Source organism: Dermacentor andersoni, chromosome 9 (genome assembly GCF_023375885.2).
Source record: "Dermacentor andersoni chromosome 9, qqDerAnde1_hic_scaffold, whole genome shotgun sequence".
Lineage (NCBI taxonomy): Eukaryota > Metazoa > Arthropoda > Arachnida > Ixodida > Ixodidae > Dermacentor > Dermacentor andersoni.
Genome location: NC_092822.1, coordinates 28,921,532 through 28,934,437, shown reverse-complemented (window position 1 = coordinate 28,934,437; position 12,906 = coordinate 28,921,532). Strand labels below are relative to the sequence as shown.

General features: G+C 43.6%; 1 protein-coding gene across 2 annotated transcripts in view; it reads right to left on the bottom strand.

The window, feature by feature from the left end:
* Window positions 1-12,906, bottom strand: part of LOC126527514 (complement C3-like) — a 154,048-nt gene that overhangs the window by 82,929 nt on the left and 58,213 nt on the right. For both annotated transcript variants that reach the window (XM_055068701.2, XM_055068702.2), the window contains 2 exons: window positions 10,806-11,009; window positions 1,779-1,931 (listed from right to left, as the gene is read on the bottom strand). In XM_055068701.2, coding sequence (XP_054924676.1) covers window positions 1,779-1,931; window positions 10,806-11,009 — 357 coding nt within the window. The remainder of the gene's footprint in view (window positions 1-1,778; window positions 1,932-10,805; window positions 11,010-12,906) is intronic.

Below are 12,906 nucleotides of genomic sequence, written 5' to 3'. Positions count from 1 at the left end.
GCCACCGCGACGAGTTAGTAAAATTATCGCCCCGGAAGCAGAAAAATGGCGCTATAAGAACGATTGTCGTGGACAAACATGTAAGGGAGCTAATCACTGCTGACCAAACAACGAAGCAGCAGATTACTATGGCTACATTAAACGGACGCTAAAGAGAAAAAAAAATCAGTTTCGACGAATTAGACATTCTTCCCAAATTCTATTTTAGGAGATTTTACGGTAATATGTTCATTATCAGATGAAAGTTTTAAGGTGAAGTTTTGTTTGTTTGCATTTTTTCTTCTTTAATTTGGCGCCAGAACCCGAGTGCCCGTACGTCAGTGACACGTTAGCATTTTCAATGTGTTTTTTTTTTTCATGCTAGGCTTATGGTGACTCAGGAAATGTTCTCGAAACTTGCTAAGTTGAATAAACCTTTAGCTCCTTTAGAATACAACATACGCCATGTTAAGCTATAAACAACTAACTAGGCCCGACCACACGCCTTGACAGTGCATGACTTCACTGTGCAGCTATATAATAGGAGGAGGCGCCATCTGTCTGCCACCTTAGTAGAGTTTCTGGCTTGCCAAGCCGTAACTCGCAGTACGAGTTGCTTCTTTTTGGTTTGTGTGTTGCAGAAGTTTGACTGATATTGCCAAGAATATTTTTTCTATTTAGTGCCTTTTTAAGAGCTGGAAATACTTCAGCAGAAGTAATGGAGCCAATGACAGTAGATTATAGCACACTAGCACACTAGTTTAGATACTGAAAGAGATGTATTCGTGAAGGTGACATTGCGCAGAACTAATAGCTCATTGGTTTACGACAGTTAGAGAATCGGCATCAGTGGAAGCAAAGTGAAGCTTGCCGAGAACAGTGGTTGATTACACGGAGTAGTGAAAATTTTAGGGCTGTTTGAGTAGAGAAATTCTCCGCTCGAGTCGCATATTGTTACCTCTGCGCCAAACAAAAATGTCGCACATCGTCGTCAACACGGACAAATATTTCAGGAAGACTACCATTCAATATGAAGTCACGTACTGAAAATTTTCCTCAGAGATTCTGCGCAGCTTGTTTGGCAATAAAACGCCTATTTATACTATTGGATACATCTAATACCGGCAACTGGATGTAAGGTAAATGAGAAGCTTGTAATGAGAAACAAAAAGTGATCCTACCTGGGCCACCGTAACAATAATGACACCTACGGCACATCAACAGATGCACATAGTGCTGCAGTTGAAAGGCCTGACAATGCTAAAGCACTGCACACAGTTTCAAACGATTCCAAATGTGCCTAAAATAGCCAAATAATAAATTACTTCGTCTAAATTGAAACAGCCTATTCATAATACGCATGCTTAGGCGACGGCTGGTAGCTACTGTGTGTGAGCGAACTCTGCCATGCGTTTCAGTTACTGAATCGTCTATGCAAGAGCCGCGGGTCTCATGGCACAGTGTTACCACAAAGGGTCCCCTTTTGGTACCACCTTCTCCCTGCAGACTGCCACAATCGTTTTTGTACCCTACAGTAGTCGAACAGAATAAATATTCAACAACTTCGAATAGCCGTTTTTCTTTACTAATTGAATACAAACATAATAGCCAAGACCCATTCAATTCATGTTAGCAATTTCCGATATTTGCACATTCCCAAAAATACAGGATCCGCAAGTGTAAAATGAGTTGGGTTGAAGCAGGAGAGGTGTAATTGGAGAGCGCTTACCAAATGCAAACTCTCAAGTTTTTTTTTTTTTAATAATAAACAGCTTGAAGTTAGATGTCGATCCCGATACCTTATCTGAGGTAAGTAGACCTTCCTTGCCAGTCAGCGAGTAAACTTGCTTGTCAACGCCCAAAATGCCCACACGCGTACCGGAACTTCCCAAAATTTTCAAGGAACCGTTGCTCCCAGGTCTGTTGCTCTGGAAATCAGGCTGGACTGTTACCTGCATGCATTCAAGGAAACCATGTTATCAGCACGAATCAATAAGAAAGGTTATCAAAGCAATCATTATACTAATTTGCATGACACTCTTGCATTAAAAAGGCAGTGCAACACTTTTCTACAATAGTTGTGGAACGTGTCTGGATTAAATGGGCATCTCCTTGGCTAATCTCCTTAAAATTTGTTAATGTGCCTTGTGTAGGCAGAGTTGACAGCAGTCACATCATCATCATCATCATTTATTTACCCTTAAAGGCCCTTGGCTTAGGGCATTACATAAAGGGGGGCGCAGTCGTTACGTATACAATGGTCGGTAACAACAAAAAAGCAATACAAAGTGCAGGGTTCATGTTCAACATTAACATCATCAGAAGCATCAACACTAAGATAGACACAGCGGCTCAAGAACAACTTGGAAACAAAACAAAACACGCATACATATTCAAAAACACTGCAAAATAACTCAGCCCTTGAAATGTGTTGTTAATAAGTGCCTGAATTTATTAGGTTCTATTTCAGTAACTACGGAATCGGGTAAGTCATTCCACAATGTAATGGAGCTAGGTAAAAAAGATTTATTAAATGAGTTTGTGGAGCCATGTATGCGCTGCAAACTTAAAGCGTTGAAAAGACGGCGGGAGGTGCGAAGCGGCGGGTGTAATACAGAATTTCTTAGCTGTGGGAAGGTATAGTACAATTTGTGAAATAGGCAAAGCTGTGAAATTTTACGCCGAAGTGCCAGGGGTTGAAGATAAAGGGATGCCTTGATAAGAGTTATACTGTTTCGTTTGTCATACTGCGATGTTATAAAATGGGCCGCGCGATTTTGGATGGCTTCAAGCTGACCGGTTAGATAGTTCTGATGGGGATTCCAGATCGCCGAGGCATATTCGAGTTTCAAACGGATCAATGTTACATAGGAGTTGACGGACAGAACGGGGTGAAAAAGCGAGGGATCGTCTATAAACCCAAGCAACTTGGAAGCATTTGTACAAAGTTTTGCAATGTGCTCAGACCATGCTAGTTTGTTGTTCATGATGATTCCAAGATACCTGTACGATTCTGTTTCAGAGAGTGGTGTAGAATATAATGAATACGGATAGCTGAGGTTAATTTGCTTTCTTGATACATGCATGAACTTACATTTGGAAATGTTCAGTTGCATAAGCCATGACGTACACCAGGTTTCTATGAGATTTAAGTCGCGTTGAAGCAGAGTCTGATCATCTGGAGTAGATATGCGGCGGTAAAGGACACAATCGTTTGTGAAGAGGCGGATACATGATCACAAGTAACCACGGATATCCGTGGGACGTCCACCATAAGCCCCAACGTCCATCCATCCGGATATCCAACACGGACGTCCGTGGGACGTACAGGAGAAGTCCATATCCTGTTTGGATGTCCGAAGGACATCCCACCGGGATATCCATGGGACATCCCGTTTTGAACGTCCGCTGGCTGTCCATAAATAGGCATGTCCAGGATATACAGTAGTGAGTTATTTATAAACTAGCATAAATATATTGCCAGAAATTTTAGTCCGTTCATATTATATTTGTTTATTTTTGTTCTCTATCGGACTCAGTCCATTCTTTTTTCAAAGCAAAATAAATATATTTTCAACTTGATATAAATTCTGCCCACTTTAACATCGATCGTAGTATTAAAATACGATTTTTTTTTCTATCGGTGGGTCATACAAACAATTTGTAGCTTGCTTTAAAAAGAATGCTTGTGGATGACTAGCAGAACATATAAGCGCCCATTTGAAGCCACTTATTCGACCTAGAGCCAAGCACTCAAGTTATCCCTCATTATGAAAAGTTCCTGATCATAGAGTTTTGGTCCTGACCTCCGAACATGTAACTGGGACTTAAGCTATGTAGGTTCAGGTTTATCATTGAAACAGGAAGTAAAACACGTTGTTGGGCTAGTTGGTGCATTGTATTAAGAAAAAACAAGCAAAAAAAAAAAGATGGACACAGGAAACATACACAAGACAGGCCTCTTCCAGCCTCTTTCCTGTCTTCTCGTATGTTTCCTGTGTGCGCCTGTTTTTGGCTGGTTTCTTAAAACAGGAAGTAGTCTACAGTGTTCAATTGTGCATACAATTATATCATTATAGGTAACAAAAACAAATCTCGAAGGCTACGCTTTTAGTGGCTGCGTGCGTTGAAAGCGATTACGAAAGCTATAATGCGTCAGAGCCGCCATGCATTGAGAGTAATCTCAAAGGCTATGTTTTTCTGGCGCCGACAGCATTAGCAGAAACTAAAAACTCGAAAATCAGATACCGAATACTCCCAGAATAAGTAAATATTTCACTGTGTAATAATACAATATTTAAAAAACCTATTTATGTTTGTCTAGATGTTTGCGTAGATGCAAAGCAGAATGCTGCAGCGATCCAATCCAATTCAAGCCCTAGCCATCGTCGCCACACCGTTTTTCATTTTGCCATCGTTTTAAGGGCAGCGGAGCAGCGTTTGTCACCTTCCGTGCCTGCCGAAGTCTCCTACTCAGCTACCAAGGTATGACAGCTACATCGATTTCTTTTTTAATTCGTTTGGGTATTGAAATGTGTTTTCTTCACAGGTACCAGGATGCCTAGACTGCGGGAGAAGCCGCACACGCGAAAGAGAGCGTCGCTGGAAACAAAGACGATATTCGAGGACTTCGGATCTCGCACCGGCAGTCAGCAGTCAACAGCTCGAGAATTCGCAAGTCTAGAACTGTGCAGTGGCGTGTATACGCCGCACACATGCATTAACATGTGTGGTCGGGCTGTCCCTGCAAACATTTGTACGCCTTGTGATGCTGGTCGATGCACCGAGGCGACATCGGAAGTTCAGGACGGTGGTTGTGACACTACGCGCACTAAGGACAATGTGCCTTGCTTCCCTGATGGATAGACTCTACGTGACTCTTCGGATGGTTCACTTCGCTGTGAGAACGGAACAGGATCCCTTAGGAGAGGTGTACGCACAAGTCAATGCGGGTTCTCTGGTAAGCAGGACCCCGGAGTCTACATTTGCTTTAGCTACCGCGGACTCTTCATCGGCGCCCTTTGATTTTGCAGAAAAACTGTGCATTTGGGCCATTAAGGAAAATGTTGGGCGTACAGCGGTCACATATCTGCTAAAGATGCTCAAGACAAGTAACTTTGACCCCTCGTCTCTCCCAAGTGACGCTCGCACTTTGCTCTCCATGCCAAGGGGTACACAATGTGCACCTGCTTTAACTGCAATGGCTCATGAGCAAAAAACACTTTTGCTTGCAGTACTAACTAGAAAATGCCTTGTCGGAAGCATGTTTTAAGGGCAGCCATGTTTCTTCGTTATTTAACATTAACGGACTGCCAGTTTCAAAGAGTTCTACCATGCAGTTATGGTGCGCATGGCAGAGTTCCCCCCTTGTAGTCAGCATTTTTGCTGGCCCATCAAAGCCCGTTTCAGCAAATGATTTTCTGAGCCCTCTTGTCAGTGAGCTACAACAGCTTCTTTCGCATGGAATGGTTTTTGAGCAGTGAGTAATTGAGGTTTCGTCAGCATGGTTTGTTTTACATGCACCAGCACAGTCGTTTGTCTTTCGAACTAAAGGACACACTGGGTATTCTGCGTGTCCAAATGCACAGTAGAGGGCACATACAGCAGCAGCGGACTCTGCTTTCCAACAAGATCCTACACTTTGCGCACTGATGATTCATTCAGGCATCAGATTGACCCTGACCATCACCTAGGCACCTCAGTCTTGACGCTGCTTCCCATAGACTGCATTGCCTCTGCACTCCTTGACTACATGCACCTTTTATGACTGGGCATTATAAAAAAGTTGCTTAGTGCTTGGTTAGGTGGTTGTTTACAGGTCCGTCTCGGACCTACAGAGCGTGGGCGGTTGCCTGACTTCTTTCTTTAGCTTCGTATGTTCCTAAAGAATTTTCCCACAAACCTAGAAGTGTAGCAGAGGCGGAGCGTTGGAAGGCAACAGAATTCAGATTACTTCTTCTCTACACTGGACCTGTAGTACTCATGCCCGTTCTGCCTCCAGATCTTCACATGAACTTTCTCTTGCTGCACTGTGCAGTCTACATTCTGGCAAGTCCTAGTCTGTGCCGGCAGCATACTGATTATGCCAAGTCTCTTCTTCATACTTTGTTAAAGCTTTTGCAAAATTGTATAGAAATAACCAGGTTTCCGACAATGTTCACTGTGTATTACATCTTGCAAATTATGTACGCAGGCATGGACCACTGGACCTGTTCAGTGCATTACCTTCCGAAAATAATATGCAGTTCCTCAAGCGGCTTCTAAAAGTCACAGGACTCCATTTGCCCAGCTGTACAATCGCTTAAAGGAGTGAGAGGGAAAGGTAGTGGCAACCTTTCCATCACTGAACACGATTAAATTAACAAAATAACATTCAGATGGGCCTCTCTTAGGTACCTGTGCACCACCCCAGTACAAACAGGCCATGCTTGCTAGCTTCATCCTCATTGTAGATGTTCCTGATAACTGCTGCATAATAGCAGGCTCTGTCGTGATTATAGATAGTTTTGCACACTTTAGAGCTACACAAGCACCCTGCATCATTGGTCGCGAATTCATGGTGAAGGAAAACTTCTATGATAAGCCATTTTCTTCTTGTACCATTGATGTTTATGTGGTTTCACACCTTTCTGATGCTAAATGTTGACCATTAAGGAATGTGCGCAAGCTTGTCAGGTTACCCTGGTATGGGAAATTTGTTACAGTTCCATTGCTGCATATGTCTCAATCGCAGGTGTTCCACACGGGCGAGGTTAATGGCATTAACAGTTTAAGACCTTAAAGTTTCTTAATGCCATTATATTTCGATAGCTCCTACACATGCATACTTAATGACATTAAGTGTTGCGATGACGATAGATGCAGTGAAACGGTCAAGTTTGTTTGCCAATCGTAATACAATAAAGAAACAGTCATCTAGGGAGCAGATGTTTGAGAAATGGCATGAGAAACATTTATCGGCGTATTGTGTGTAGTTTATTTCAGGAATGTCATTGTTGCACCCAGCCGTAAACTGTTTGAAGTCAATGCTAGCTCGACGGCCAATCCATAGCGTAGCCAAAGCATTGAAATTGTAAAAATAGCGCTCACAGCTTCAAAGCTCCCAAGCAGCGATCCTGAAGAATTTGACCATGTGCTACAGTTTGTTCTGGCATATGTGCTTCTTCGAGCCAAGCATCGTCGAGAAATTCGAAGGCCAACAACGCAAGGAGCCGCCGCCATGCAATCAAACAGCTTCTCCTGGCTAATGCGCTCATGATTAGAGCTGTAGCCTTGAGTAGCGGCAAGATCGCCTGCTGATCTCTACGAAAATAAAAAGCTCCTTTTAAAAAAGTGAAGAATATATTAGTTGTTTTTATCTACAAGTTTCTTCAATATCGTGAGAATATGGTCACTATGGCCACGGCGGAGACATTGTAAACGAGAGTATGCATTCGATGGCCAAGTGAGTTTTAATAATTGTAAGAACGCACTACGCCACGAGAAAGAGCTATTTTTTAAAGAAAGTAAAGAATATATTAATTGTTCTTCACTAATAGTTCGTTTAGTCACGTCAGAATGTGGAGACATTGGGAACGAGAGTACGCATTTGACGGCAAAGTGACTTACGAGAACCTACTACGTCGCGAATGGCATTTAAGCTGCAATATCATTAAGCATGTCCGTGTGGCACCCCGCGAATGACGTTAAAGTTTAAGACATTAGCCAGTTAGTCATTTTTTGTGCCCGTGTGGCAGAGTGCTAGTGAAGTGATGTAGTCAAGATTAATTCCTTCAAGTCATTTCTGTCGCTTTCGCAGCTTAATAATGCTAATTGATGTCTTGTTGCTCTCTTTTTTTTATTCCATGCTGCAAACTCAAATGTCAAAGCAGGGTGGGCAATAAGAATTTTTGTTCTGCTGTTCTCTACATTCTGTTGTGCTATTGGAATTGCAAGTCTTCTTTTTTATCAGTGTATTTATTTGTTATTTGAACAGTATACATATATGTGCTTATTGGTCTTTTTATGTATATGTATAAGGTGACAATAAAAGTTTAATTGTATTTAGAAGTTGGTGTAGGTTCATTTCTTGTTTATTTAAAACAAGAATGCATTCAAGCATTAGACCAATGTAATATATATAATGGTCGGGTGCTTGAATGTGTCCCGGCCACTATTGTTGCTTCAAGGCATGTGTATATTTGGAATATCCCCGGGAAGACACACACACACATATATATATCCTGAACGTCCCCTGAATGTCCATGCTGGATGTCCGCGTCGGACGTACTACGGATGCCAAAGCGATTACCTTTGGATTTCCCAGGGACGTCCCTCGGACGTACGTCGGACATTCATGGATATCCCACGGACATCCCGAATATCCAGAAAGGACGTCCGTCGGACGTCGCCCGGATATCCGTGGTTACTTGGGATATGGCATTAGGAAGATCATTTATAAATATCAGAAAAAGGAGTGGTCCCAGCACCAATCCCTGGGGGACACCAGAGATGACTGTAGTATTTTGCGATCTGTGGTTCCCTATTACTGTATATTGTGAGCGTTCGCGGAGAAAGCAGTCAATCCATGACAAGATTAAAGGGCTAATGTGGAGGCAGGACAGTTTTGCCATTAAACGCCGATGTGGAACGCGATCGAAGGCTTTGGAGAAGTCTAGGTAAATGACGTCAGTTTGAAAAGAAGAATCTAAGTTTAAGTGAAGGTCTGTGGTGAATTCGAAAAGCTGCGACTCGCAAGAATGGCCTGATCTAAAACTGTGCTGTTTCTCATAAAAGAAAGCGTTATTGTCGAGGTGTGATGCGATCTGCGAATATAAAATGTGCTCCAGTAGCTTGCATGGAATAGATGTTAATGAAATTGGGCGGTAATTAGAAGGATCGGATCGATTGCCTGCCTTAAATACTGGGGTTACTTTACTAGTTTTCCAATCATTTGGTATTTCGCCGTTTGAAACAGACTGCTGAAAAATAATTTGCAAAATACGGCTAGAAATGCTCACGGTGCCCTTCAATATTTTGGCAGTTATGTTGTCTGGCCCAGGAGCGCTTGACAACTTAGGGTTGTCGATGAGTTTAGTGATACCTTCATGAGTTATAAAAACTGGTGGCATTTGGGAAAAACTAGTGGCAGGTATTGGGAGAATACGAAGTGCAGGTTTGTGGGTGAACACGGAGGAAAAATATGAATTCATGACATCTGCGCGCTCAATATCAGGGACATGTAAGCCATCATGGTTAACCAAAGAAATGTTTTGAGTACGGCGTTTGTACGGGGTGACCAGATTCCAGAATTTTTGTGGGTTAACGCGCATAATGTTTTCAAGATCTTCGTGAAAAAAATTTCTTTTTAGAAATTTTTTCACGAAATTCCCCTATGCCACTCCGCTACCCCTGCCCCGCCGCCATGGCCCTACCTTTCCGTTTTGCCCTTCACACAGCGCTGGAAGCTATGCCGCTGTGCCAAAATGTCAGCCTCGCGCTCCGCCCGTCACTGCGACTGAGCTTTTGGTTTCAACATGGCCTCCGAGGTGTGTTCATCGTATACCGCCACATAATGCTGCCCGTGCTTCACCCAGAGCTCTATCCAAGTGGGCTGTGCGGTACTTGTGCAGCGGGTCCGGCTGACCAATGGCACATCATGTGGGAATGTGCCAGGTTCTCAACGGCAGCTACCTCCAGGACTTACCCGCCCGAACTTCAAGGTGCACTGCAGTCTGCAGACAAGGACTCACAACTATGGGCCATCCAGCAGGCCCAGGGTGCGCTCGAAAAGCACAAGCCTCATGACCCACTACAAACGGGCCCAACTGGGCTAGTGCAGAGTAGGATATAACCCCGGGTCAACGCTTGGCCAGCGTCACGACGCGTTAAACCCTCGTTTGCCGGCACTTTATTAAAGTTATCCCTATCCTATCCTATCGGAGGCCACGGAACCTGAACACTGGGTCATTTATTGGGGCCACCGCCTTATCAGTATAATCGAAAGTACTTTTTGTTGCTGTTGTTTTGACACCCAAGGAGTTACTGCATAATCTGCACGTGTTCAGAAATATTACGAACAGCCATCGCATTTTATCAGTGCCTAACAATAAGCACGAGAAAGCAGAGGGGGCTTGGGAGATGGCGAAAAATATTGCAGGCGCTCTATGGGCGAGACAGCGGCCACCATGGTGATTACATTCCCTAGCAATTAAGCACGTCCGGAAAAAAAAAACTTTGGAGAACGCTTAAGCTTCGCCATTAAGAGTGGGACGCGATAGCATTCAAAGATCACCGACTGCTTTTCATGCTTAGTAGCAACTGCAGTTCATATGTAACTGCAATGCTTTCCCGAAAACGGTGGCGGCGAATGCTAGGCGCGAAGGCGAGCTTTCTAGGATGTGCCGCTCCTCATAAAAGACTAAAACGGCAGCTGGAAAAGGGGTTTGTGTTTGTTTCGATGTAACAGAATTACGTTTTTCTGTATATTGACATTACAGTCCGACACTACCATATCTGGAAGTCGTGTGCAAGTCGTAATTTTACTCATTTTTCGACACATTTTACTTTCAAGAATCCAGTTAGTTCAATAATGCCTCTGAGCCACTCGGAGGGTCTGCATGGTTGGGGATGACTTTTTCTCACGCGGACAACGTACGTTGCCGCGCGCTGAAGCCGGACATTTTGTGACACAAAGGGGGGAGGGGGGCCTTAACGCTGTCGCGATAATACGTTTCAGGGCCACCTCGTTAACTGAAAAGGAGACCCGTAACGCCTAGTGATTCGACGGTAACATTTACACGCTATAGGGCCCGCAAATCGAAGAGGAAGCGACAGAGTGTGCTCACGGCTGCCGGGTGCGAACAGGCTTTCTCAACCTCGATGACGATCGAGTCGGCGAGCAGGTGTCCCTCGTGGAACATGTATGCGAGCACGCGCACAGACGGGGACATGTCCGAAGTCACTGCGAAGCGCGCAAAACGATATAACGAAGGAGGCTGGTCAGCTTGCCGTAGCACGCCCGTACGTTTCACCTGGCCGTTGTGTGTGACCTGCAAAAGAAAAGCAAAGCAGACGGCATGTCATTAACCTCGTTGATCTAAAAATCAGCTGCCCCCAGCTTTGCCCGCACCTTTCTAAGGGACACTATGAATCTTCTTTCTTATTTCACGTCAGGAAAGTTGTAATGTACTTCTCTGCACCTAACGTCATGCCCAAGGTACTTCGACTTCTATATAACCACAGGATCAATTTTAAAGAGGTCGAAACTGAAACTGACCCAGCTAGCCCGGAGAAAGTCCTTCGGAGAATGTTGCCTTTCGTGACATCAGTGGTGAGGGTGGAAAAGGAGCACGCCGGAGACAGGATCGTGCGGCAATCGTCACAGTTCCGTAAGATGTGTTCAGCTGAGACAAATTCAAAAGATACGTGTGCCGCAAGATGCACCTCATTGGTGCTCTTTGACCGTTGTAGCCTTTGCGCCATAAAGCTCCATTAATTATTGTATTATAAGACCCTCTCATGAAACAAATAGAAACAAAACATAATGCTTACACCATGGAGCCATTTTGCTGCTGCAGGAAACTCGACGCTTGAATACACGTAGAGTGGCCAATGAGAATTCTACACAATTTCTTTTACCCTGTCACTCCTACTGTATTACTTAAGCTACGGTGAGTTTGATATCTCAAAACTGTGATTTAGGCACGGGAAAGATTACGCATAACGTGTACTAGCGTTTCTGTTATGCCGGAGTGAATTTTCTGCTGAGGACCGTTCAGAAAACTGATGAATTACTTACAAATTTTATATTATTATTATTATTATTATTATTATTAATCTAACTAAATTACCACTTCATATTTTCTTCCTTTTCATCTTTTCTTTTTTTTTTTCAAATGACTCTTCAAGGCTAGGAGCAAATGTGAGTGAATTCGTCTAATTTTCTTGGTTTGAAACTGTGTTTGTGCATTAAAGCGTTAAGAACAACTTCACACGATTTTACTACGCTGAATTGCTATGGACCTTGGAGTCACAAGAGGCAGACACACTGTGTAGAAATAACCACTATAAATAATTGGTTCTACGGCACATGTCGAAAGACCCGCATGCCAACTGCGGAAAAAAAAGAAAGTATTAGCTGGAAAACTGTGCTGCGTGAAGCGGTGGCTTTTGGTGCGCGCACGTGACCCGAGTGCCTCAAGCAAACTATTCCCGCTGACATTTCCATCCCTTTGCGTCACTGAAGCCAGTCACTATTCCAGATGGAGAACTCGAGTTGAGCAGGACATGCATTGTTGTAATACAGACAAACAGTGCGCAAATACGTGTCCACACTACGTGCTTGTGAAGGTAACAAAATCAATGCCAAGTGATCGAGGGCGGCCGGTAATCAGATGGTGTAAACAAATCAGGAATTTCACAGGCATAGGATAGTCAGTTGAGGCGCAAGACAGAGGAAATCGCTGGGAGAGGCATTATGGTGCGGATGATGATGAGTACACTATATATATAATTGACACCGCTGTATTTAGCCAAAATGCCCTACGTATGCTGCAAAACAAACGTGGGCAATGGAAACATGCGAAACGTAAACTGCTGGGAATACTAAGCTTTTAACAGTCTAGTGGTTTGGGCTACAGTTTACACACACAATCTGGCTAAAGATAGGAGCTCGGAGTAAAACAGTACAGCAAGGAAAAGACCGCATGAATGTAAAGTACACACATCCACACAAAATGAGGTGCCTCATACTGTCGGTTTCGTTTCCCTTCCTTATAAACATTCTTCTTGGTCATATACAGTAAACCTTCGTTATAAAGGAATTCCTTTATCCGAAATTACCCTTTATTCAAAGATTTTTAAGGTTCCAACCACAGTTCTTGAAATCGCACATTGTGTACCGGATAATTCGAAGTCCCATGGCACCGGACTCCGCTTAGTACAAAG